Source organism: Dipodomys ordii, unplaced genomic scaffold, assembly GCF_000151885.1.
Source record: "Dipodomys ordii isolate 6190 unplaced genomic scaffold, Dord_2.0 Scaffold70, whole genome shotgun sequence".
Classification (NCBI taxonomy): domain Eukaryota; kingdom Metazoa; phylum Chordata; class Mammalia; order Rodentia; family Heteromyidae; genus Dipodomys; species Dipodomys ordii.
Window position 1 is genome coordinate 10,726,160 of NW_012267286.1, and position 19,253 is coordinate 10,745,412.

Sequence of the window (19,253 nt, forward strand, 5' to 3'; positions counted from 1 at the left end):
AATTATAAAAATGAAATCTCATTTGAAGATATTAACACTTAAAGCTGTTCATTATCAATCAGAGCAACTAGAACAAATGTATTTCTATATAATGAAGGCTACGTCTTCAGTCCTTTACCTTTAGATTATTATTGTTTTAAGCAGAGTTTGTGCTTTGTACCAGGGCAGCTTCAAACCATGGCTCTCCAGCCTCCTGAATATCTGGGATTATAGGCACTAATCCTCTTAGACCATTCCTGGCCAAACAACAAACTGTTAATGTCTGGTATGTCAGTATAAAACAATATAATAACCCCTTTCTTTCCCTCTAGGGAATGAAACCACAGCTGGAAGGCTGGGGGTTGAAGTTAACACGTAGGTTTTAAAAATGGGGGGAGCAGATGACTGCTCCACCCCTCCCCCCACAACAACAGCAGAGCTGTGGGGGCAGTAGCTCTGACACTGTCAGCTTCTGGTCCATTACATAGATCGGTAGATTATTGATGAATGAGACCTTCTATCTTTTAGATAATGACTCTATGTTTAACAAATTTACTGTTTCAAATGAATAAAACCAACCATATTTCACTCCATGATAACAGGTGTTACACAATTGACAGCACAACAAGGCTCTAAAATTAATTCTAATCTAGACCTTCAAACTTTGAACTTCTATTGATTGGTAACAGCATGGAGACAGATAATTCCAACTCAAACATCACCAAGGACATAAGAACAGTTTCCAGAATCCATTTGACATCACATCACCTTGTTCTGCCATGTTCTCCCTAAGAAAATTATTTATAAACCATTATCAAACAACTGATAAACCTTGATTATATCAACGCTAAAAAAAAGTAAATTTCATGGAAAGTACAACATGAAGGAAAATACAGTTGGCATCTATGCTTTCCTTTTTATTCTCCTATCAGCTGTTTATTGGTTTGAAAGGAACTTAAAAATATTAAAACATATGAACAAATAAAAATAAAACCGAGAAGATGTGGCAACACTACCTCTGAATATGATTTGCTTGATTACAGAGATGATGTCATCGGGTTCCTGCTCAGTTGACATTTCCCATCTGCTCTGGGAGATATGTAATAATTTGTACAGCTGATTTGAGCTCTCTACCCCACAAAGCAAAGTCACCACACTTTCTGGTGAGTGAAGCACTTTTTCCAGAAACTGACATTTCTTTGGAGTTAGGTCTTTAAGCAGGCGATTTGATATTATCAAAAGTTTACATTTGTAAGAATTTAAACTTAGCAATTCCCGAGGCCTAAGAGAGAAAGTCTCTAAGGGATACAATAGGATTGCTTCTTGTTTTACCACATGTAGAAATATTTCCCTCAGGTAGAAAGCCCATTCCTCCACATCGTCTTCATGTATCACTAAGATGTCTTTTGTTGTTTCTAGAAAAAAAAGAGAGAGAAATAAGCCATATTATTTTCCCTATATTTGACATGCCAGCAGCAGGCAGTGTTATTACTTCTCTAAAATTTTAATATGCCTTTGAAGCAATATATGAATTTGCTTATACCAGAGACCAATAATAGCAACTATTTGATCCTTGTCATAATCATAAAGGATAAAAAGTCATCATTAAGATACAATATAGTTCAAGCTGTATGTGTCTCCTCTGTATACAGTATAAAATGTAAATTTACTATGGTATATAGAAGCAAATTAACTCCATTAAGGAAAGTAGCATAAGGAAGTTTCCAAATGTCAGCTGACAGAGTTCTAGCAGACACAGCCATGTATAGCAGGTGGATAGAGCATTTTTAGAAAGAGGCTCATAGGAAGTAAGTAAAACAATTACAATATTATCACATATACAGAAACCTGAGAAAATTGTTCTAATAACTGAAGTCTGATGATTCAGATACATTTTAATTAAAGATAGCGATATTACAGCATTTTGCACATAACATTTAAAATTTGAGTGGACGTTACTCGAGACAAAAAAACAAAAGGAAACCAAAAGTTATATAAGAAAGTGGATTGGTACATTATTTGGATCCCTACTATAAATGTATACATATCATAATACTGTAAAGACAAATTACTAGTTTAACTGCGAAGAGAATATGCTAAATGAACTGAGGAATCTAAATCTTGCCTATGCCTAATGTGAGTGAAGATGGAAGACAGCAGCATTTAAATGTAAATCCAGAATTAACAGTACTGATTTATCATGACATGAGGCAGTATATCATACCTGTAAATGTGTATACCGAAATACACTAAATTAAAACGTGGATAGATAATAAGTAGAACAAAAAAGATACTTTTGGAGAACGTTGGTCCTGCATAGTGTGTGTGTGTGTGTGTGTGCGCGAGCGCGCGTGCATGCGTGCGTGCGTGCGTGCGTGCATGTGTGTGTGTGTGTGTGTGTGTGCTGGGTCTTGAACCCAAGGCCTTTGCACTCGCACTTGCTTTTCATTTTCAAGGCTGGTGCTCTTCCAACTGAGCTCTCCTGCATCTTCAGAATTGTGGTTCTTATGGTTCTCACCAGGAGGAGATAACTGCTGAGTATCTTATAGATAGTTATCATTGTTCTCTATGGAAAAAAATGTAATGGTATTCACAATTGAAATAACAGAACAATAGCCAGCCAATAATTATTAGCAGAACTAGTCCACCAGTGTGAGAATGCAGTATGTAAGACAAGAAGTAGAGAGAAGCCAATGATGTGTGTATCAACGCACAGAGCAGGCAATGGGTAATGACAATTCAGTATTACTTAGGGCTCTCTTGTTCCTATGAAAAATCAACTGTGTGACATTATGTATGTGATCCACGGCAGGCTGGAGAACCTGTGATAAGCCATTGTTCAGTGGCTAAAACCATCCTCAATCTCACTATTAGCTAAACAATCTCCAGCACCTCTGGGCTGTTGGGGGGTCACAGGCTACAGACACCCCTTCAGCCTTAGAGATCTCCTGGGACAATAAAGCAGAAGGAAGAAGCAATGGCTTGGCGAGGTACCAGACCACAAAGCTGTAGCTAGGGATCCATGGAGACAATGGCTGAGCATAACAGCGCCCCCTACACACACAGAAAGATTATACATAGAAAGATGATGCAAGAAACACTTGCTACTTTTCTACTATGATTAAGTTTCTCCACTATCTTTTTTCTTTTTGTCGGTTGTGGGGCTTGAACTGGGCCTGGGCTGTCCCTGAGCTCTTCAGCTCAAGGCTACCGCTCTACCACCTGAGCCACAGCTCCACTTTTGGTTTTCTGAATGGTTTATTGGAGATAGGAGTCTCACAGACTTTCCTGCCCGGGCTGGCTTTGAACTGTGATGGTCAGATCTCAGCCTCCTGAGTAGCCAGGATTACAGATGTGAGCCACTGGACCCCGGGCTTCTCCACTATCATTTACAACGTTCTACCATTTTAACCCTTTTAGAAAACACCCAATGTTCTTTCTCTGTTGAAGCAGTAGGAATAACATTACCAAGATGGATATAAAGCCAGTTGACATAAGTCATGAGCTGGGTGGGTGGAATTCTATCCAGATTAATGTTTATGTTTTCACTATTGTCTTCATTAGGACTATAACTTCTTTGTGTGATTTTCTAGTTCCTTTTCTTCTGCACTTTAGCAGTTAGGAAAAAATGTAATATTGAAAATAGGCATCATTTTTCCTTTTTTTCCCGTATGCAATCTTTTCCCATTATACACAATCAAGATTTGGGTTTGAGATGAGACCTCATTAAAAAACAAAAAAAAAAAAACATCTGCTATGTGAAGCTGTGCTTATGGAATGGGGGACAGATTTTAACTCACGTTTCGCATTAGTCTCATTCTTTTGATAGTGTGTAAGCTATTTTCTGCATAAAAGCAAAAAAGAGGGATGTAAATGAATAAAAAATTTCCTCAAAGTTCTAAAATTTCATTATACAGTTTTGTAAGATAAATAAGGTTACCTAGGTTTGGGAGTAGCCTCACCAATCATCACCCTCATAAGAATGACGAGCTGCCAGATTGGCAAGACTACTGGGGCTCCCTTACCCCAGACAGCATAAGCAATGTTATAGCTAGTAGCCACCATTTTGAGTCTTTAACTCCCATTTCCTATGCAGGGAGCTGGAAATGTTTCCCTCTCTCCTTGCTTTAACTCCTTTATACTAAAATAAATTCTTGCTAAAGCTGTCACCTTGTGACATGCCCTTTTTGTGAGACACTCTGAAATGCTTTTCGTAAGTGGTTCACCTGCGATTTTTCATGGAAGCTGGCAAGCTGAGGAAAACCATTCAATCTCCAGAGATAGCATTAGCATACATGTATGTCATGTATGCAGATCAAACTAAACTTGCCTCCTCTGTCACTGTCTGTTACCCCCAAATAAAACAAAACAAAGCCCCCACATTTCTGATTTATACCACCAACAAAGACATGAAGGATGTAACTATGGTTATTTATTTGCAATGGTAGGGATTGAACCTTAGGCCTTGTGCATGCTATACAAGTCCTCTTTCACTGAGCTACATTTCCAGCATGATTTCTTTCTAACTCTGTTTAATGCACAAGTTTGGCAAGTACAAAGCTATAGGGCCTTGTTAAATAACTGTTGTTTTTCATAAACATAGTCACAGATTGCTATTTATTGCTGCTTACATATGACAGTCGTTACTGGAGCAAACCAACCAGCCTAAAGAAGCTATACACAGACACTGCTCAAGCAATCACTTTATGATTGCAATGAATAAAGAGAATAAGAAGCAGTGTGCTGAGATAGCAGTAACACATGCCTGACTTAATTCATGGCTGTGTTCCCTATCATAATAAAAATCTGTAGAAATACTGACCACATTGATTTTTATACCCTAATGGTACCATGAGTCACTTCCTATAGTGGTATAAAGTAGGTTAGGATGAAATTAAGTATTCTTGCTCACAAGAAAAGAGCAAATACCCTAGATGACATAATGGGATATACTTATGCCAGCGTGTAGAGGTAGATCATGTTGAAATTTGGAGGCCTGCACTATTGGTGAACATTGAAGAAATCAAGGAGCATGAGTGCAGCAAACATCCTTGTATATGAAGAGATGAATTGCTGGATGTCTCACTTCATGGGCCTCTCTGCATTTCCTATGAAGCATGCACACTGGGGCACTCTGACTCATTTATCAGGTAACCAGAAAATCTCAGTTTGGGGGTAAGACCCAGAGTGAGAAGCGTTCTGCTTTACAGTCAGACTGAAGTACAAACATCTCTGTCACTGTAGCTTTATAATTATTCTAATTGGAGGTTTGTTTTTTTAAGCAGCTCTCAATTAAGAATTCTGAAACACATAACTTCTAAGAGTTTAGAGAAAGATCACGCTTCATTTTTCCAATGATGTTTCTTGAGTTACTTTGGGAACAGATTGAGATATTTCCTGTTTATGTAATCTAACTGGCCCATGGTGAAATCAATGTTCTAAAACCTACCAGGTTATTAATTTGGTTATGGGCAACTAGATTCTATTAGCAAAAAGTCAGGCCAGCATAGATGGGTCAAGGAATTACCGGGAGTGTGGGGTTTACTCATTCATGATATTAAATCTTATTGCTCTATTACTTCTTCCTCAATATACATCTGTTATCTTATGGTGAATTACCTAACCTGTTAACAGAAAAAGAGGCAAGACACTAGTTTCTGGATGAGTCTGAAAACATCCAAGCTCAGTTCAAAGTGGTTGACAACCATATTATGAATTATTCATGGCTGTCACCGAAAAGAGAGTCGTAGAGGAAAGCCTTCTAATTGACAGAAGTTTATGCAATTTGCTGAAATGTTTGTTTTCATTTGAAGAAAATATGGCCTATAGAATATGGTCTATATGGAACAAAAGAAAAAGTAAGAGGGGGAAATAACATGCATATTTCATTTCAGAATTAACTATACAAACAAGTTAGTAAGCATGAAAAATGCTAAGAAACATGAGCCTTCCCTTTACATTCTCCATATAATGATTTCCTTATGTTCTTTGGGGCTTAAGTAAAGACAAATTAGATTTGAACTTGTGTGTTTCCCAGTTTCCCTTTGTGAGTAACTGGGCCTGTGGGACAAGCCTTTGGTCACACTGGTAACTAACAAATACTTACTGAAAATTAACTAGAGTTACAACTGCAAATGCCACAGGATCAGAGATTGATACGTTTCATGTGGTTGAGGGAAAATTTAACTTGGAAATGTTTTGTCCTGTGGTTAAGTGTGTTCTGCAATCCTCCTGCAATCAAAATGTAAATGTCAAAGAAAAATGTACCATTACAGAAAAGTTAAGGTATTTTGAAGACATACAATAGAGATATTGTCCTTAACTTAGTATGCCAGTAGATTAAATTTACTAAACATATTGGTTTGTAAGAAATAGAAAATTTTGAAACTCTTTATAAGATATACTAATGAGACACATTTTATTTATGTAGACTGAGCCTCAATACTTTTACTATAAAAATAATGCTGACAAAAATTAATAAGACATATAAAATTTGAAAAAAACTTATGTTCACATCTACCATGTAATCCCCCTACTAAAGAAACTATTAAACTTTATTAGTGTTTAATACAAACATTACTCAACTCTACAAATTTATGCAGTCAGAATTTGATATAAAATTACCATATCAGCCATTCAAAATTTTAGTACATATCTGATATGATAAGCAAGTCTTATTTAAATGTTTCAGTAGATATTAATTAGTATAATTTAAAAACTCAGAATCATCTCGTTGGGAAATTACTACTGGCATATTTTCACTAAGTCTGAAATATGTTTAAAGTTCTTGGGAACCAGGCTGAGTGTAGTGGTATACACTTGTATTTCCAGCTACTCGGGAAGAAAAGGTAGAAGACTGATTGGAGATAAGCCTGAGGGGAAAAAACGTACTAAAATCCTGTCTCAGAAAGCGAGCTAAACATTATGGCAATTGCCTATAATAACAGCTACTTGGAAGACAGAGGGGAGAAGCAGATTCAGAATAAGCTGCTAATCAGTTTCTCAATTATTTTTCTGTGTGTGTGTGTGTGTGTGTGTGTGCGCGCGCGCACGCGCGTGCGCGTGTGTGTGGTGCCTGCATGTGCAGTCTTTGACCTTTTTTTGCTCAAGACTAGCACTAGTGATCTATCACTTGAGCAACAACTGCACTTCCAGCATTTTGCTGGTTAACAGGAATTAAGACTCTAATGGACTTTTCTGCCCAGTCTGGCTTTGAACCTCAGTCTTCAGCTCTCAGCCTCCTGAGTTGCTAGGATTACAGGGATGAGCACTAGGCCGTAAGGTTTCTTTTGAGATCTTAAAAAACAACACAACTCAGTTTAAGTCATGGATTTGGCATTACCCTCTTAAATGATCTGACCCTCAAGTTTACAGCCCAATGTGGAGATTATAAAATATCTTGGGAACAGCTGTTCAGTTAGAAACAGGAGCTACAGTAGTGGTAGAGCACTTGCCCAGCAAGTACAACGTCCTGAGCTCAAAACCCAGTATTGTTACAAAAGAAAAAAAGAAAAGGAAAACATATGATTAAAACCTGCTCATTTGACACAGCAAAGCCAGGAACTAGCAGCAGCCTGCTGTTTGCCTTCTCTGTAACCATTCTTTACCCAAGGGAAATAGCAGACCTAGCAAAACATGTCTATCCCCCAGAGGGTCCCCAAGGGTTGGTGCTCATGGAAAACGCACACTTAACACCACAACAAGCCAATAGCATCAGGTCACTCATTCTAGAATGATCCTCAATTTTGTGAGAGCACTTGATAGCAGCTACTTTGCTACCATTCTAACTCCATTCTCTTCTCAAAATATGGTCAAGGGCTTACTTGCTTTAGATCTATTTTTGGAAATTTGATTTTTGTTTCTTTAAATCTTTAGTTGTGCAAAGGAGATGCCATTCACTGAAACATTTTATGAAAACAGTGTGTCTTGATCAGTGTCACCGCTTTGAATATTCTCAATGTTCATTCCCAACTCATCTCAGGTTTGAGAATAACTGCAGGTTTGGGTTATTATTGTTATTATTTTTATGCATATCACTCTTAGCAGTTGATGATAATGGCCATAGTTATTAATTGCTCAAATTTTGCTGATTGGAAAAAAAAGAAAATGAAGAGTTTAGCCTTTCTAATGAGACAAAAGGAACCAAAATAACTTATAAGATTATATATTAAGAAACTGGCTGCATATGTTTTACTTAATTTACCAAAATAATTCATTTAAACTCGGTCTTAATTCACCAAAGTGATTTTGTCAAATGAGAGTCAGTTCACCATTTACAAACGAAAACATACCATATCTGGAACTACATATCTAAACATAAAACTGTAATTTTGAAGTGAATATTTTATTTATCAAAAGCTATCAAAAGAGATGGTGATCTAAGGGAAGAGATTTTATAGCACAATTAATATGTGATTAAGTAAGAACAACTTAATGGCATTCTAGGTCATACGGACTATTATAAAGATGCTTTTTTACTATTATAATTTCCCATATTTCAAGTGTCACAGAACTTGGGCGCTAACCCGATTACCAAAACTATGGTTGAAAAAACTAACGACTTTTTGCCTTTGGCTGATATTTTATACTTGAAAACGAATCTTTTCTGAAATGAAATAATGACATATCAAAATTCTTGAGTGTTCTGTTTTATTTAATATTTAACATTTGGAAGTACATAATATAATAAGATCAATTTATACTTTTATATGAATTTCACATGAAAAATGAATTTGAATCTGAAGACTCAGGAAGGAAATATTATAGTTCATAATTTTTTCCTATAAAAATATCTATGATTTTGTCTGTCAAAAACTTGTATAGCACCATAGAAAAGCTTTACAGAGAAAGGTTTTCTAAGCATATGTAAAAATAAATATTCTTAAATAAACTTAGTAATGTTATATTCCTTATCAAATCTGTTTACTTACATTTAAGAGTAGCGTAGAGAAATTCTAACTAAATAGGGTCCTGAATACTTTCCCACATGTAGAAGAAATGTTTTAGATTTTATATATTAAATATACATTGAATATATTTTTAAAGTTAAATATAAATATCTGGAATTTCGATTTTATTTATTTAGTTATTTATTTAATGCCAATACTGGGGCTTGAATTGAGGTCCTGTCCCTTAGTTTTTCACTCAAGGCTAGAGTTCTACCATTTGAGTGATAGCTCCACTTCTGGCTTTTTGGTTTTTATGTGCTTTTATGTGCTTTGCTTTTGTGTGTTTTTATGGTTTGGCATTTTAAAATTTGACAATGTATCATGAATTAATGTGTAACCTCCATTGAAAATCACAAACTATAAACAAACTGCAAGCTCTTTCATATGTATTTGCACAAACTCATACAATTCTAGACAAATATTAGTACTTATTTCTGTGTAGGGGAGTATGGCATATTCTATTTTTTAATAATATTCATTATTCCTAGAAGGTTCTTTAATGTGCTTAGGTTACTTTAAAAAGAAAATAACCTCAAGTTTTATACCATATGTTTCCATACATGACAAGCCAGCTGTAGTCCAATTGAAATTTTATGATTAGGAGAAAACAGTCTGAAAGTAATTTCCTATCAGGGATAACAATCATTCACATTCTCAGATATTACAATAAAATAAGATAATAAAACTTGAAAATCTGGAATAATACTTACAGGTTTAAACCAGTTGTCTCAAAATGTCTTTGTCTTTGAAGGGATGGGTAGAATAGGGTTTTATGTCACAGAAACATATAATGTCTAGCTCTAAGACTAGTAGAAGTTTTGACAAATAGTCTCAGAAATTCCTGAGTTCATCATTAAAAGCCCTTTCTCCTTGACTCAGTGACTTCCTGTCCTCTGAGCTTCACTTTCTTTATTGGAACAAATGGAGACACTAATCCATAATTTCTAGATACAAAACGTGAAACCTATGTGTTTCATGAATAACTGTCTCCCATAGGCATTAATCTAAACAGGAATAATGATGTTGATCATGACAATAATAATTATACTAAGACTACTAAAATTGAGAACATGCCTACTGTATAGCAAAGATTGCTTTGGTGTTTTGCAACCATGAATGTCTTTTAACTTTGGAACAACCCTGTGTTCCTATCCCATTTAGCACTCATGGCTCACATGATGTTTTAAGTAGACTGAGGTTCTAAGGATGTTGGATGGCTAGCATCCTTCCATGTACTCTTCCTCTGAGCTCCAACATGCTTTGAAATCTCTATTCATTGTCTATTGCTTCTGTGCAAACTTAAAAATGAGACTGGAGTTGTAGCTCAGTGATCAAGCACCTGTCCAAGTCCCTGCACCACAAGGAAAAAAACCAGGAGTTTCATTTACATTCCTACATCTAATATTCCTTCATCAAATTCATCCAGGTTTTATTACTTCTATTAACCCTCCTGCCTCTCCCTCTTGTTTTAAGTAGTTTTCAGTGTGTTTCATTATTCTATTTTCAGATCTAAGTGTATCATATTCACCGCCATTCACCAACTTTTTTCTCCTTTCCCTCTTCTACCTCCCATTGGTGTTTCCTCTACCACATCAGTCTGGAGATTCATAGACTAAGTCTCACTGGGCTAAAATCAAGAAACATGGCAGGGCTGATTTCCTTCCTGAGCCTTTAGGGAAGAATGTATTTCATTACATTTTCGACTTTCTAGAGGACACTCGCAGTTGGTGGCTCATGGTCTCTATCTTTCCATATTCAAGCCAGAGACATGGGCCCAAGTCCTTCTCAAGACATCATTTTCCTGCATTCTCCCTCCTCTTCCTCCTTCTGAGGACATGATTGCTACATTGTACCCATCCAGACAATCTCTGAAGGTCTTTCTATCTCAAATTCATCTGATGAACTATCTTCATTCCAACTGTAACCTTAATTCCCCTTAGCTATGTAACCTGACACATTCACATCTTAAAGATTAGGATAGAGATATATTGTGGGTATTTGGATGTCAATTATCTGACCACTTACTTTAATTATAGTTCCTTCTATCCCTTTTCTAAGGTTTTCTGAAGTATAGCAGATGTATGTGCAGTATGCTTTCTGCTTCTCTTTACGCAGTGTTTTCAGGTTAACTCCCTGTAAGTGGCTTACATGATCATTGTTTAGAGTTCTCACTTAGTTACAACAAATGATACGCTAGAAGAATTTGTTGAGACAATTAATAGAAGTTTGAAAATTCCTTTGGGGATGCTAAACATTAGGTAAAGGCATTCTAAGTTATTGCTAACTTTTACCATCTATTTTAATCACATCTGTATTGTAGGTGTGATGATTTTACATACCAGAACAACCAACTTCAAAGACACTTCTTTGTGCTGTTGGTATTTCACTTCCTCCAAGGATTTTGAAATAGTGAAACTTTCTAAGTTTTTTTAAATAGTTACCATTTAGAGACTCTGTTTGTTATTTCTTACAAAAATATTTCTTTGAGGTTCATTTCGCCTAACATCAACTTATCTGACCTATAATATACTAATAACTAGTGCTATCTTTATATTACATATTTTTCTAACACAGCCACTACTTTTCTTATTAGAAAAACAGAAATGTTGTTGAGACAGACAGAGGAGGATGATAGATGTGACATTGATCAAGATGCCCTGAACTCATAAATGAACATGATGAACTGAAACCCCATTTGTACAACTATTTATTAAAGATACTAATTTATTTAAAAGCAAGAAAAACAAGTGTTCACTAAAGAGGAATAAGTTCCCAAGAAGGGTGTGGATACATATGTGTATCAAAATGAAATTAGTTTACTTCCGAATCATTACAGTAGCGAACAGGCCTAGGATTTGAGTTCAGGTCTTTCTGTATTCAAAATTCTTCCTCTACTATTACCTAGTTATTTAGCCTGAAGCAAACAATTAATCTCTCTATGCTTAGATTTCCCACTAGAACACCTAGATAGCACCACCTATGAAGTTAGTTCCTATCAGAACGAACTAACTAAGGAATATAAAGGACTTGAGCATTTATCATAGTGCCTGACACCTCCAAGAGCTAAATGAAAATTCATTTCAACCTCTGGAAAGTGAAATCTTCTTTGGGAGCGCAGGATTTGCCAGCAGATGGAGGACAAGCTCCTGCAGCCCAGTGAAGGTCATCAGGGACGGAGAAAGCCTGTCTCTTTAGCTGCCCTATGTCTACAAGGATGATTTCACAGCTTGGAACTCCAGCACTATCCAAGAGAGACTGAGCTACTATCCCAGGAACTGATCCTAAGTGATAACTTTTTTCAACACCGTTTTGTTTTCAGACTGTATAGTTGTGTGATCACTTTTCATTATGGCAAGTAACAATGGCTTCTCATTTATAATAGTGATAGCAAAAGCTCCTGCAAGCTATATTAAATTTAAAGGGGAATAAAGGAGTTAAGCATATTTTTCTTATCTTAAATAAGGAAACAAGCATACTAGCCAAAATTTGGTCTTTGGGGAAGGACTGAAACTTGGAAGGCACCATATCAGGGAACTGTATTTATGACTGCCTTCCGAAATGAGTGTTGGTGTTCTGGAAGGTAATGATGCTGGTGGAAAATACAAAGCTGTAGACTATGTCTCCTTCAAGAATTCAAAGAAATGGGAAAAATTTTAAACTACTTTAAAAAAAATGCTGTTTGAACAGAGTTACACTTTTGAAATGAGAAACTTTTCTTTACCCATTAACTATTTTCCCTGAGGACAACAAAGAATTTTACACTTAATGCCATATAATTTGATTTGTAGCAGAACATAGATTTTTATCCAGTTAGGTTTGTAGTAAAGCTGAGATATGTATGCTTGGGGAAACATTGTGTTCAATCTAGTGATAGGAAAAATGAATCAGGAGAACATGAGAAGGCATTTATAAGATGTTCTTAGTCCTGATTGCATATTCACATGACACAAATGTGTATAAAATGAGCCATGTAAACACATATTGGCTATTAAAAGTGAGTTGAATATTAGACCTTGTGAAAGCAGCAATATCTTCCATCTGTGAGGTTATATTTACTCACTATGATGTTCCTATAAAACCTGTATATTAAGTATTTCAGATATAAAGAAATTAGCTTTTCAACATGGCGCTATAGCTCAAGTGGTAGAGCACTAGCCTTAAGCAAAAGAGCTCAAGGACAGTGCCCAGGCTATGAGTTCAAGCCCCACGACCAACCAAAAATAAAGAAATTAGATTTTAGAATAGCTAAGTCATTTTCTTAGTCATAAGGTGCAGATATATATGTCCATATATGCACATATGTGATATATATATCACATATATATGCACATATATGTGATATATATATATATATCACATATAAATGTAGAAATCAATATAATTAGCCCACAAATGGAAACATACACTGGAGCTTTAGTTGTCTTTTAAAAACAATTTAGTCATATTTTTAATATCTAGAAAAGCCATGAGAGACTAGATTAATTTCATTTTTGTAATACAAATAATAATTGTGATATATTTGAAACTGTACTTTGATAAGCCTATTTTAAAAGCCTTCAAAAGGGCATTTGGTGTTTTATTTAACAGCTTTTACAGTTTAATATTAACTAATAAAAGCTGACATTTTCTCCCTGGTAATTTCAATACAGAACACACAGTTTTCAATGAGTGGTTAATGGATTTAATTTGGGAATGAAATTTTACATGGAAAGACATTTTTCGCGATACAGTTTCCAATTTTGTCATTTGATTTAAATGAAGTTACTATGTTGCTTTTGTGATCCAGCACCTTTTAGAGAGAGATTCGTCTACCCCTCTTAAGCCAATAAAAGATTTAATAGCATATCAAAGGTAATTTCCCCTAATTAATATATTAACATAATGCACTTCCAGTGGAACAGAATGACTTTTCTTTTTAAATTGGGATAACTGGAGTTGGCTTAGGACCCAGAAATTCTTGGTCTTGACCTCAACGTGTTTCTGGTGTCAGCAGCTGGTTAAGAGCCTTTCTGGTTTGCTTACTTCATGTTATTAGTGGAGCTAGTTAGATTCCATATGTGGGCTAGTTGGGAAAGCTGTTACCATGAGCCAAACTTAGAGATTGTCCCCAACTCTCACATCAATTGTATTAAAACCTTAAATTCCCTGCATATTTTAATTATTAGTCCCTACAAATTCTGTAGCCTGTCTTTTCAGACTAGTGACTACATCCTTTGCTTTGCAGATATCTATCTATCTATCTATCTATCTATCTATCTATCTATCTATCTATCTATCTAACTAACTATCTATCTATCTAACATATATATGTATATATATGTACACACACACATATTTATAGTCATAGCACTTCGGTCACTTGGGCCACAGATTTTCCTATGATTTAATTGGAGATAATAGTCTCACAGACTTTCCTGCCTGGGCTGAATTTGAACCACAATCCTCAGCTCTCAGCCTTCTGATTAGCTAGGATTACAAGCGTGAGCCACTGGGGTGTGGCTTGCAGAAGGCTTTAACTGGATGGCAATCCTCACTCTTATTTGCTGAGCTGCTGGTTTTCTATTTAGAAAATGACTGTGGATGCCAATAAATTCTAGTATTTTCCCTGTTCTCTTTTTTTTACAGTAGTTTCAAAATTTAAGGCCTTGTACAAAGATCCCCTTGAATTGATAGTAGTGAAGGGTGAAAGAGAAGGGATTCATTTTCAGTCTTTCGTGTGTGGGTATCTAGGTTTTTCCAGCACCATGTATTGAAAAGGCTATTATACTCCAACACACATCTTGGGCTCCCTAATAAAAAAAAATCAAATGTGGAGGGGTGAGAAGGAAAAACTGGGAAAGCACGAGAGAAGAGGTAACACTGTTCAAAAAGAAATGTACTTATCACCAGACTTTTATAGCTGCACCTACTTTGTACCTGTCCTTTACAATAAAAAATTTTTTAAATAAAAATTTGATGGCTATAGAGTGGCAGATTCATTTCTGGGTCTTTTAATGGGTTCCGTTGGTCTCTGAGTCGGTTTCTGTGCCAGAATCATATGAGTTTTGTTGTTATTGGTGTTGCTGTTTGTTTTTCTGTGCTGACAGTGGAGTTTGAACTTAAGACATCACACATTCACTTGATTGTCAAAGCTTTTTGCTGGTCAATTTGAGATATGAGTCTCAATGGACTTTTATCTGAGATCCTCAGATCTCAACTCCTGAGTAACCAGGACTATAGGCATTAGCCACCAGTGTCCAACTACCATATTGTTTTTGCTACCATGATTTTGTACTATACCCTGAATTCTGGAATTATAATACTTCCAGTATTATATTTTACTCCAGATTGCTTTGGCCATTTGGGGGAGGGTCTCCTATTTTATATGAATTTCTAACTCTGTAAAGAATGACACTGAGATGTTTTATGGGTATAGCCTTGCATTTGTGGATTCCTTTTCTTCTCTTCTCCAAACTACCAAGCCACACACTTTCCCCAAGAATATAACAATACCTTTATATAGAAAGCCAGATTTCTTAATATTTGGTAATGAGACAGTGCTATTGCTTCATTTTTTGTTGTTTCCCAAACCAATATGAGGCATCTTTTCAATAAAATGTTTATCTCTTGTCTGTAAATATGATACTATGGAGCAATGACTTAAGAATCAAAATAGTAACTAATCTGTATGAAGCAATGGCTACTTGCTATGACATCTGGAAAAGGGTTTCAGCTTTCTGTGTTCATCTCTCAGCAACTTTCAGATGAAGGTTCCTATTCCCTCAAAATTTTGCTTTTTAATAAACACCTGAGATAGTGTAAGATTTAGTAATTCAGCGGCAGTTATAGAGTTGCTAACCGATGATGCTGAGACTGGGTCTAAAGATGGCTATATAGAGTCTGCCGTGAATAGAGAGGGATCATTCATTATAACATGCCACAGCAGAAAATGTCTCTCTGTTCCCAAGTATAACATTAAATGGGCTGATGTCTAAGCTTGAAATCTTTAGTGATGTCACCTCAGTGGTCCATATGAAAGCTCTCTTTCACTAAGATCCCAGGGGAAATGACCTAACCAGCAACTTTCCCAGGCTCATCTAAAGAAAGCCAGTGTTGCCAGGCACTAAGGATATCTCCTTCAGAGGAAAAAGATAAGTTGGACGTGTTGAATGTTGTAGATGGAGCACAAATTTTGAGGACTTCAAATCAGAACAGCCTTAGACAATATTGTTTCTCATAAGCTATGTACAGGCATTCAACAAATGGCAAGACAGCATACATGCTTGTTCTACTCTGTCATGGCTTCTGTTTTTAAGTGAATCCTTAACTCTCATCAGAAGCACAAGATAATAACTGAAACTATACAAAGGTATAGGATAGGGAATAATCTAGACTTGGCTAAATAACTCCAAATGAAGTTAGACGCTAAAACTCAAAAAATTCCCAACATTATTAGTTCTTTTGTGAAATGTAAGAAGATATTCTCTTGGATGTTGGTAGACAGCATTCAGTTAAATAAAAGATACAAGATAAAATCTAAAAGAATTTTCACTCACTGTGACAATTGACTTTGTAAAGATATTCTGATGCTGACTGGGCCACTAAAGGACAAATTAGATGCTTAAGAGTTAACAAAGGGACATACATATAAATATATCACGGCAAGTCAGTCATCAATGCTGGAAACATAACATCTTCCTGGGCATGCAACCATGTTTATCACTTCATATATACTACTCTGCAAGTGTTAGAAGTTAAAAAGTTGCTGGTGAGTTGGTGAATGGGTTACCTTCAAATACATACTGCATATGGAACCATGAGAAAATGAGTGTTTTCTTTTCTTTAAAATTAGTTGAATTAAATGACCCCCTAGGTGTCATATGAAACCAAAGTTCATTCTGAGCAGAAAGAGTCTCCATGTTTTTCATAAGAAAGGAATAGGAACAAGATGTGTTTGATGACTTTTTCATATCACTAAGTTAGGAATAGGTTTAATGTTCAAAGATAAGTTATTACAAGAAAAGTTAAATTACTCTTAGCCAAATAAGGAGTTACCAAATGCCAATACTCTATTGTAAAGAATCAAAGAATCAATAAAGGAGTAAGAATAATGAGTTGAATGTAATGATAAAATACGGAGCAGTATCGTATAATACAGTAAGTCAAATTAAACAGTAAGTCACATTTTTCTATTGTTATTTACAACAGAAACTGCCCTCAAAGTTTTACTTGAGTATTAAGTCAAATAAAAACCAGTTCCAGGCTGAATGACTCAAAATTGAAAAAACTGTACTCCACTGTGTGTAGCTCAAATTGCTCAACTGAACATACAAAACAGATAATCAACAGCTCAGGCTTCATTGTGGCCCATTTGACCCATAGGAAGCCAAGAAAGCCAAGAAAGTTCAATATTTCAGAAGTGGCGCCGTGGCTCAAGTGGTAGAGCACTTGCCTTGAGCTGAAGAGCTCAGGGAAAAGACTCAGGCCCAGAGTTCAAGCCCCATGATTGACCAAAAAAAATTAAAAAAAAGGAGGTTCTGTATTTAAAAGTCCTTTCATTCAGACAACATGGGCTCATGGTTTTTGTTGTCATTTTCTATTGTCACAAAAATATTATCCATTTAAAAAATTTTTAGTAGTAGTCTACTTTATTTTTTTAAGGCACCAGCCAAAAAAGTAGCAAAAGCAAAACTCAAAACAAAGTTGTTTATAAAAATGCTAGTAAGCCATGAGCAATTTAATTCTGTGCTGTAAATTAAGCAAATTCTGTTCAGAATACATTTTCTTCCTGCATGTCTCACCAGGAACACATTCTAATGAAGTGTTTGCTTTTTCAAAGCTGTATTCTGTTTATATTCATTATATAATTCACAAGTGCATTTTGCAAATACCTCAAAGTACAACTGTCCCTGTGAGAATGTAAATCCATCTACAGAGTCATCAGAATGGAGGGGTTTCCTGAGTAGCCCATGGAGGGGCTTTGGGTACAGCCCCTGCATGAGAGAGCAAACACAAGCCACTTTGGCAGTCTTGGCAGGTAAATGGCAAAGCAGCAAATGGGAAGTTTCATTCTCTTTACACAACTTTAAGATGCCATATAGCTTTAAGACACATTGCACTGAACTCAAACTAACACGGTGACTTGAAACTCCTTTGTAAAGCTACTTAAGAAATAAAAAGAGCTGGGCTCCAGTTGCTCACGCCTGTGATTCTAGCTAATCAAGAGGCTGAGATCTGAGGATCATAGTTGGAAGCCAGCCCGGGTAGGGAAGTCTGTGAGACTTTTAGCTCCAATTAACCACCAGAGAGCCAGATGTGGCACTGTGTTTCAAAGTGGTAGAGCCCTAGCTTTGAGCAAAAGAGCTGAAGGCCCTGAGTTCAAGCCCCAGGACGGGCAAAATTTTAAAAAATAAATATACATTGCAAAGTGATTGTGGATAGGACAGGAGCCTCTTCCAAGTTCTGGAAAGTTCCCAATCAGAAGTTGCTGAGTGCCTGGTGGACTAGAGCCTGGACTCACACAGCCTTGGCCCAGAGGACACCTCCCCTCCAACCTCCCCTCTGACCTCCTTGACCTTGGCGATTCCAAGATAATGGTTACCTAATGAGGGCACTTAGTTTCCACAAGGCCCCAGAGGTGTCTCCTTCCTCCCTCCAGCCCCTCCAGACACACGACCACCCACCTGGGGGTGCTGAGCCACAGGGGGACAGGTCCAGGCTCCTGCCCCTAGCACCACATTTTGCAGGCAGCATTGCAGGTAGCTGAAGTCCAAGGATAGGCCCCCCAAATCTACTTGTCCCCTCCAGGTCACAGAGATTTGCAGCAAGCTCTTCTCTGTGTTCCTGCCACTCTTCAGCCTGCTTTCCATCCACGGAGTGGGGGGGAGGGGGGAGAGAGCTGTGGCCAAGATCTGCAGCTCTGCGGAAGCATGCAACCCCAGGCTCAGGCCACAAGGTCAGGCCTAGGTTTGGTGGGGCGCCCTGAGGAAGTGAAACTCTTCAAGGGCTGCTTCCTGCATGCTTTCCAAAAAGCAACCGTGGTTTCTCATAAAGCTCTGGGGCCCTATGTCTTGTCTCACATTTTCAACTCTGGTAATTTTAGGGTACCTCGGTCACATAGGTTTCTCCCACTTCCGGTAGGAAATAAATAGGCATTTTCAGGAAAGGGAGAGTACTAGAAACCAGAAGAGACACACAGAGAGGACTAGAAACCAGTAGAGACACACACAGAGAAATAAAGATACAAAGTGTGTTAATGTTTCATTTTACCCAAATTTCATATAGATAGAGAATGAGAGATCATAGATCTATCTATAGTACCCATAGATAGATAGATAGAGATAACTA

The 19,253-nt window shown here is 36.7% G+C and overlaps 1 protein-coding gene across 1 annotated transcript in view; it reads right to left on the reverse strand.

The window, feature by feature from the left end:
- Nucleotides 1-18,859, reverse strand: part of Bank1 (B-cell scaffold protein with ankyrin repeats 1) — a 189,440-nt gene extending 170,581 nt beyond the window's left edge. Inside the window, exons 1-2 of the mRNA XM_013023789.1 lie at nt 18,590-18,859; nt 996-1,394 (exon numbers count right to left, since the gene is read on the reverse strand). Coding sequence (XP_012879243.1) covers nt 996-1,394; nt 18,590-18,659 — 469 coding nt within the window. The 5' untranslated portion in view covers nt 18,660-18,859. The remainder of the gene's footprint in view (nt 1-995; nt 1,395-18,589) is intronic.
- Between the last annotated feature and the right edge of the window lie 394 nt (nt 18,860-19,253).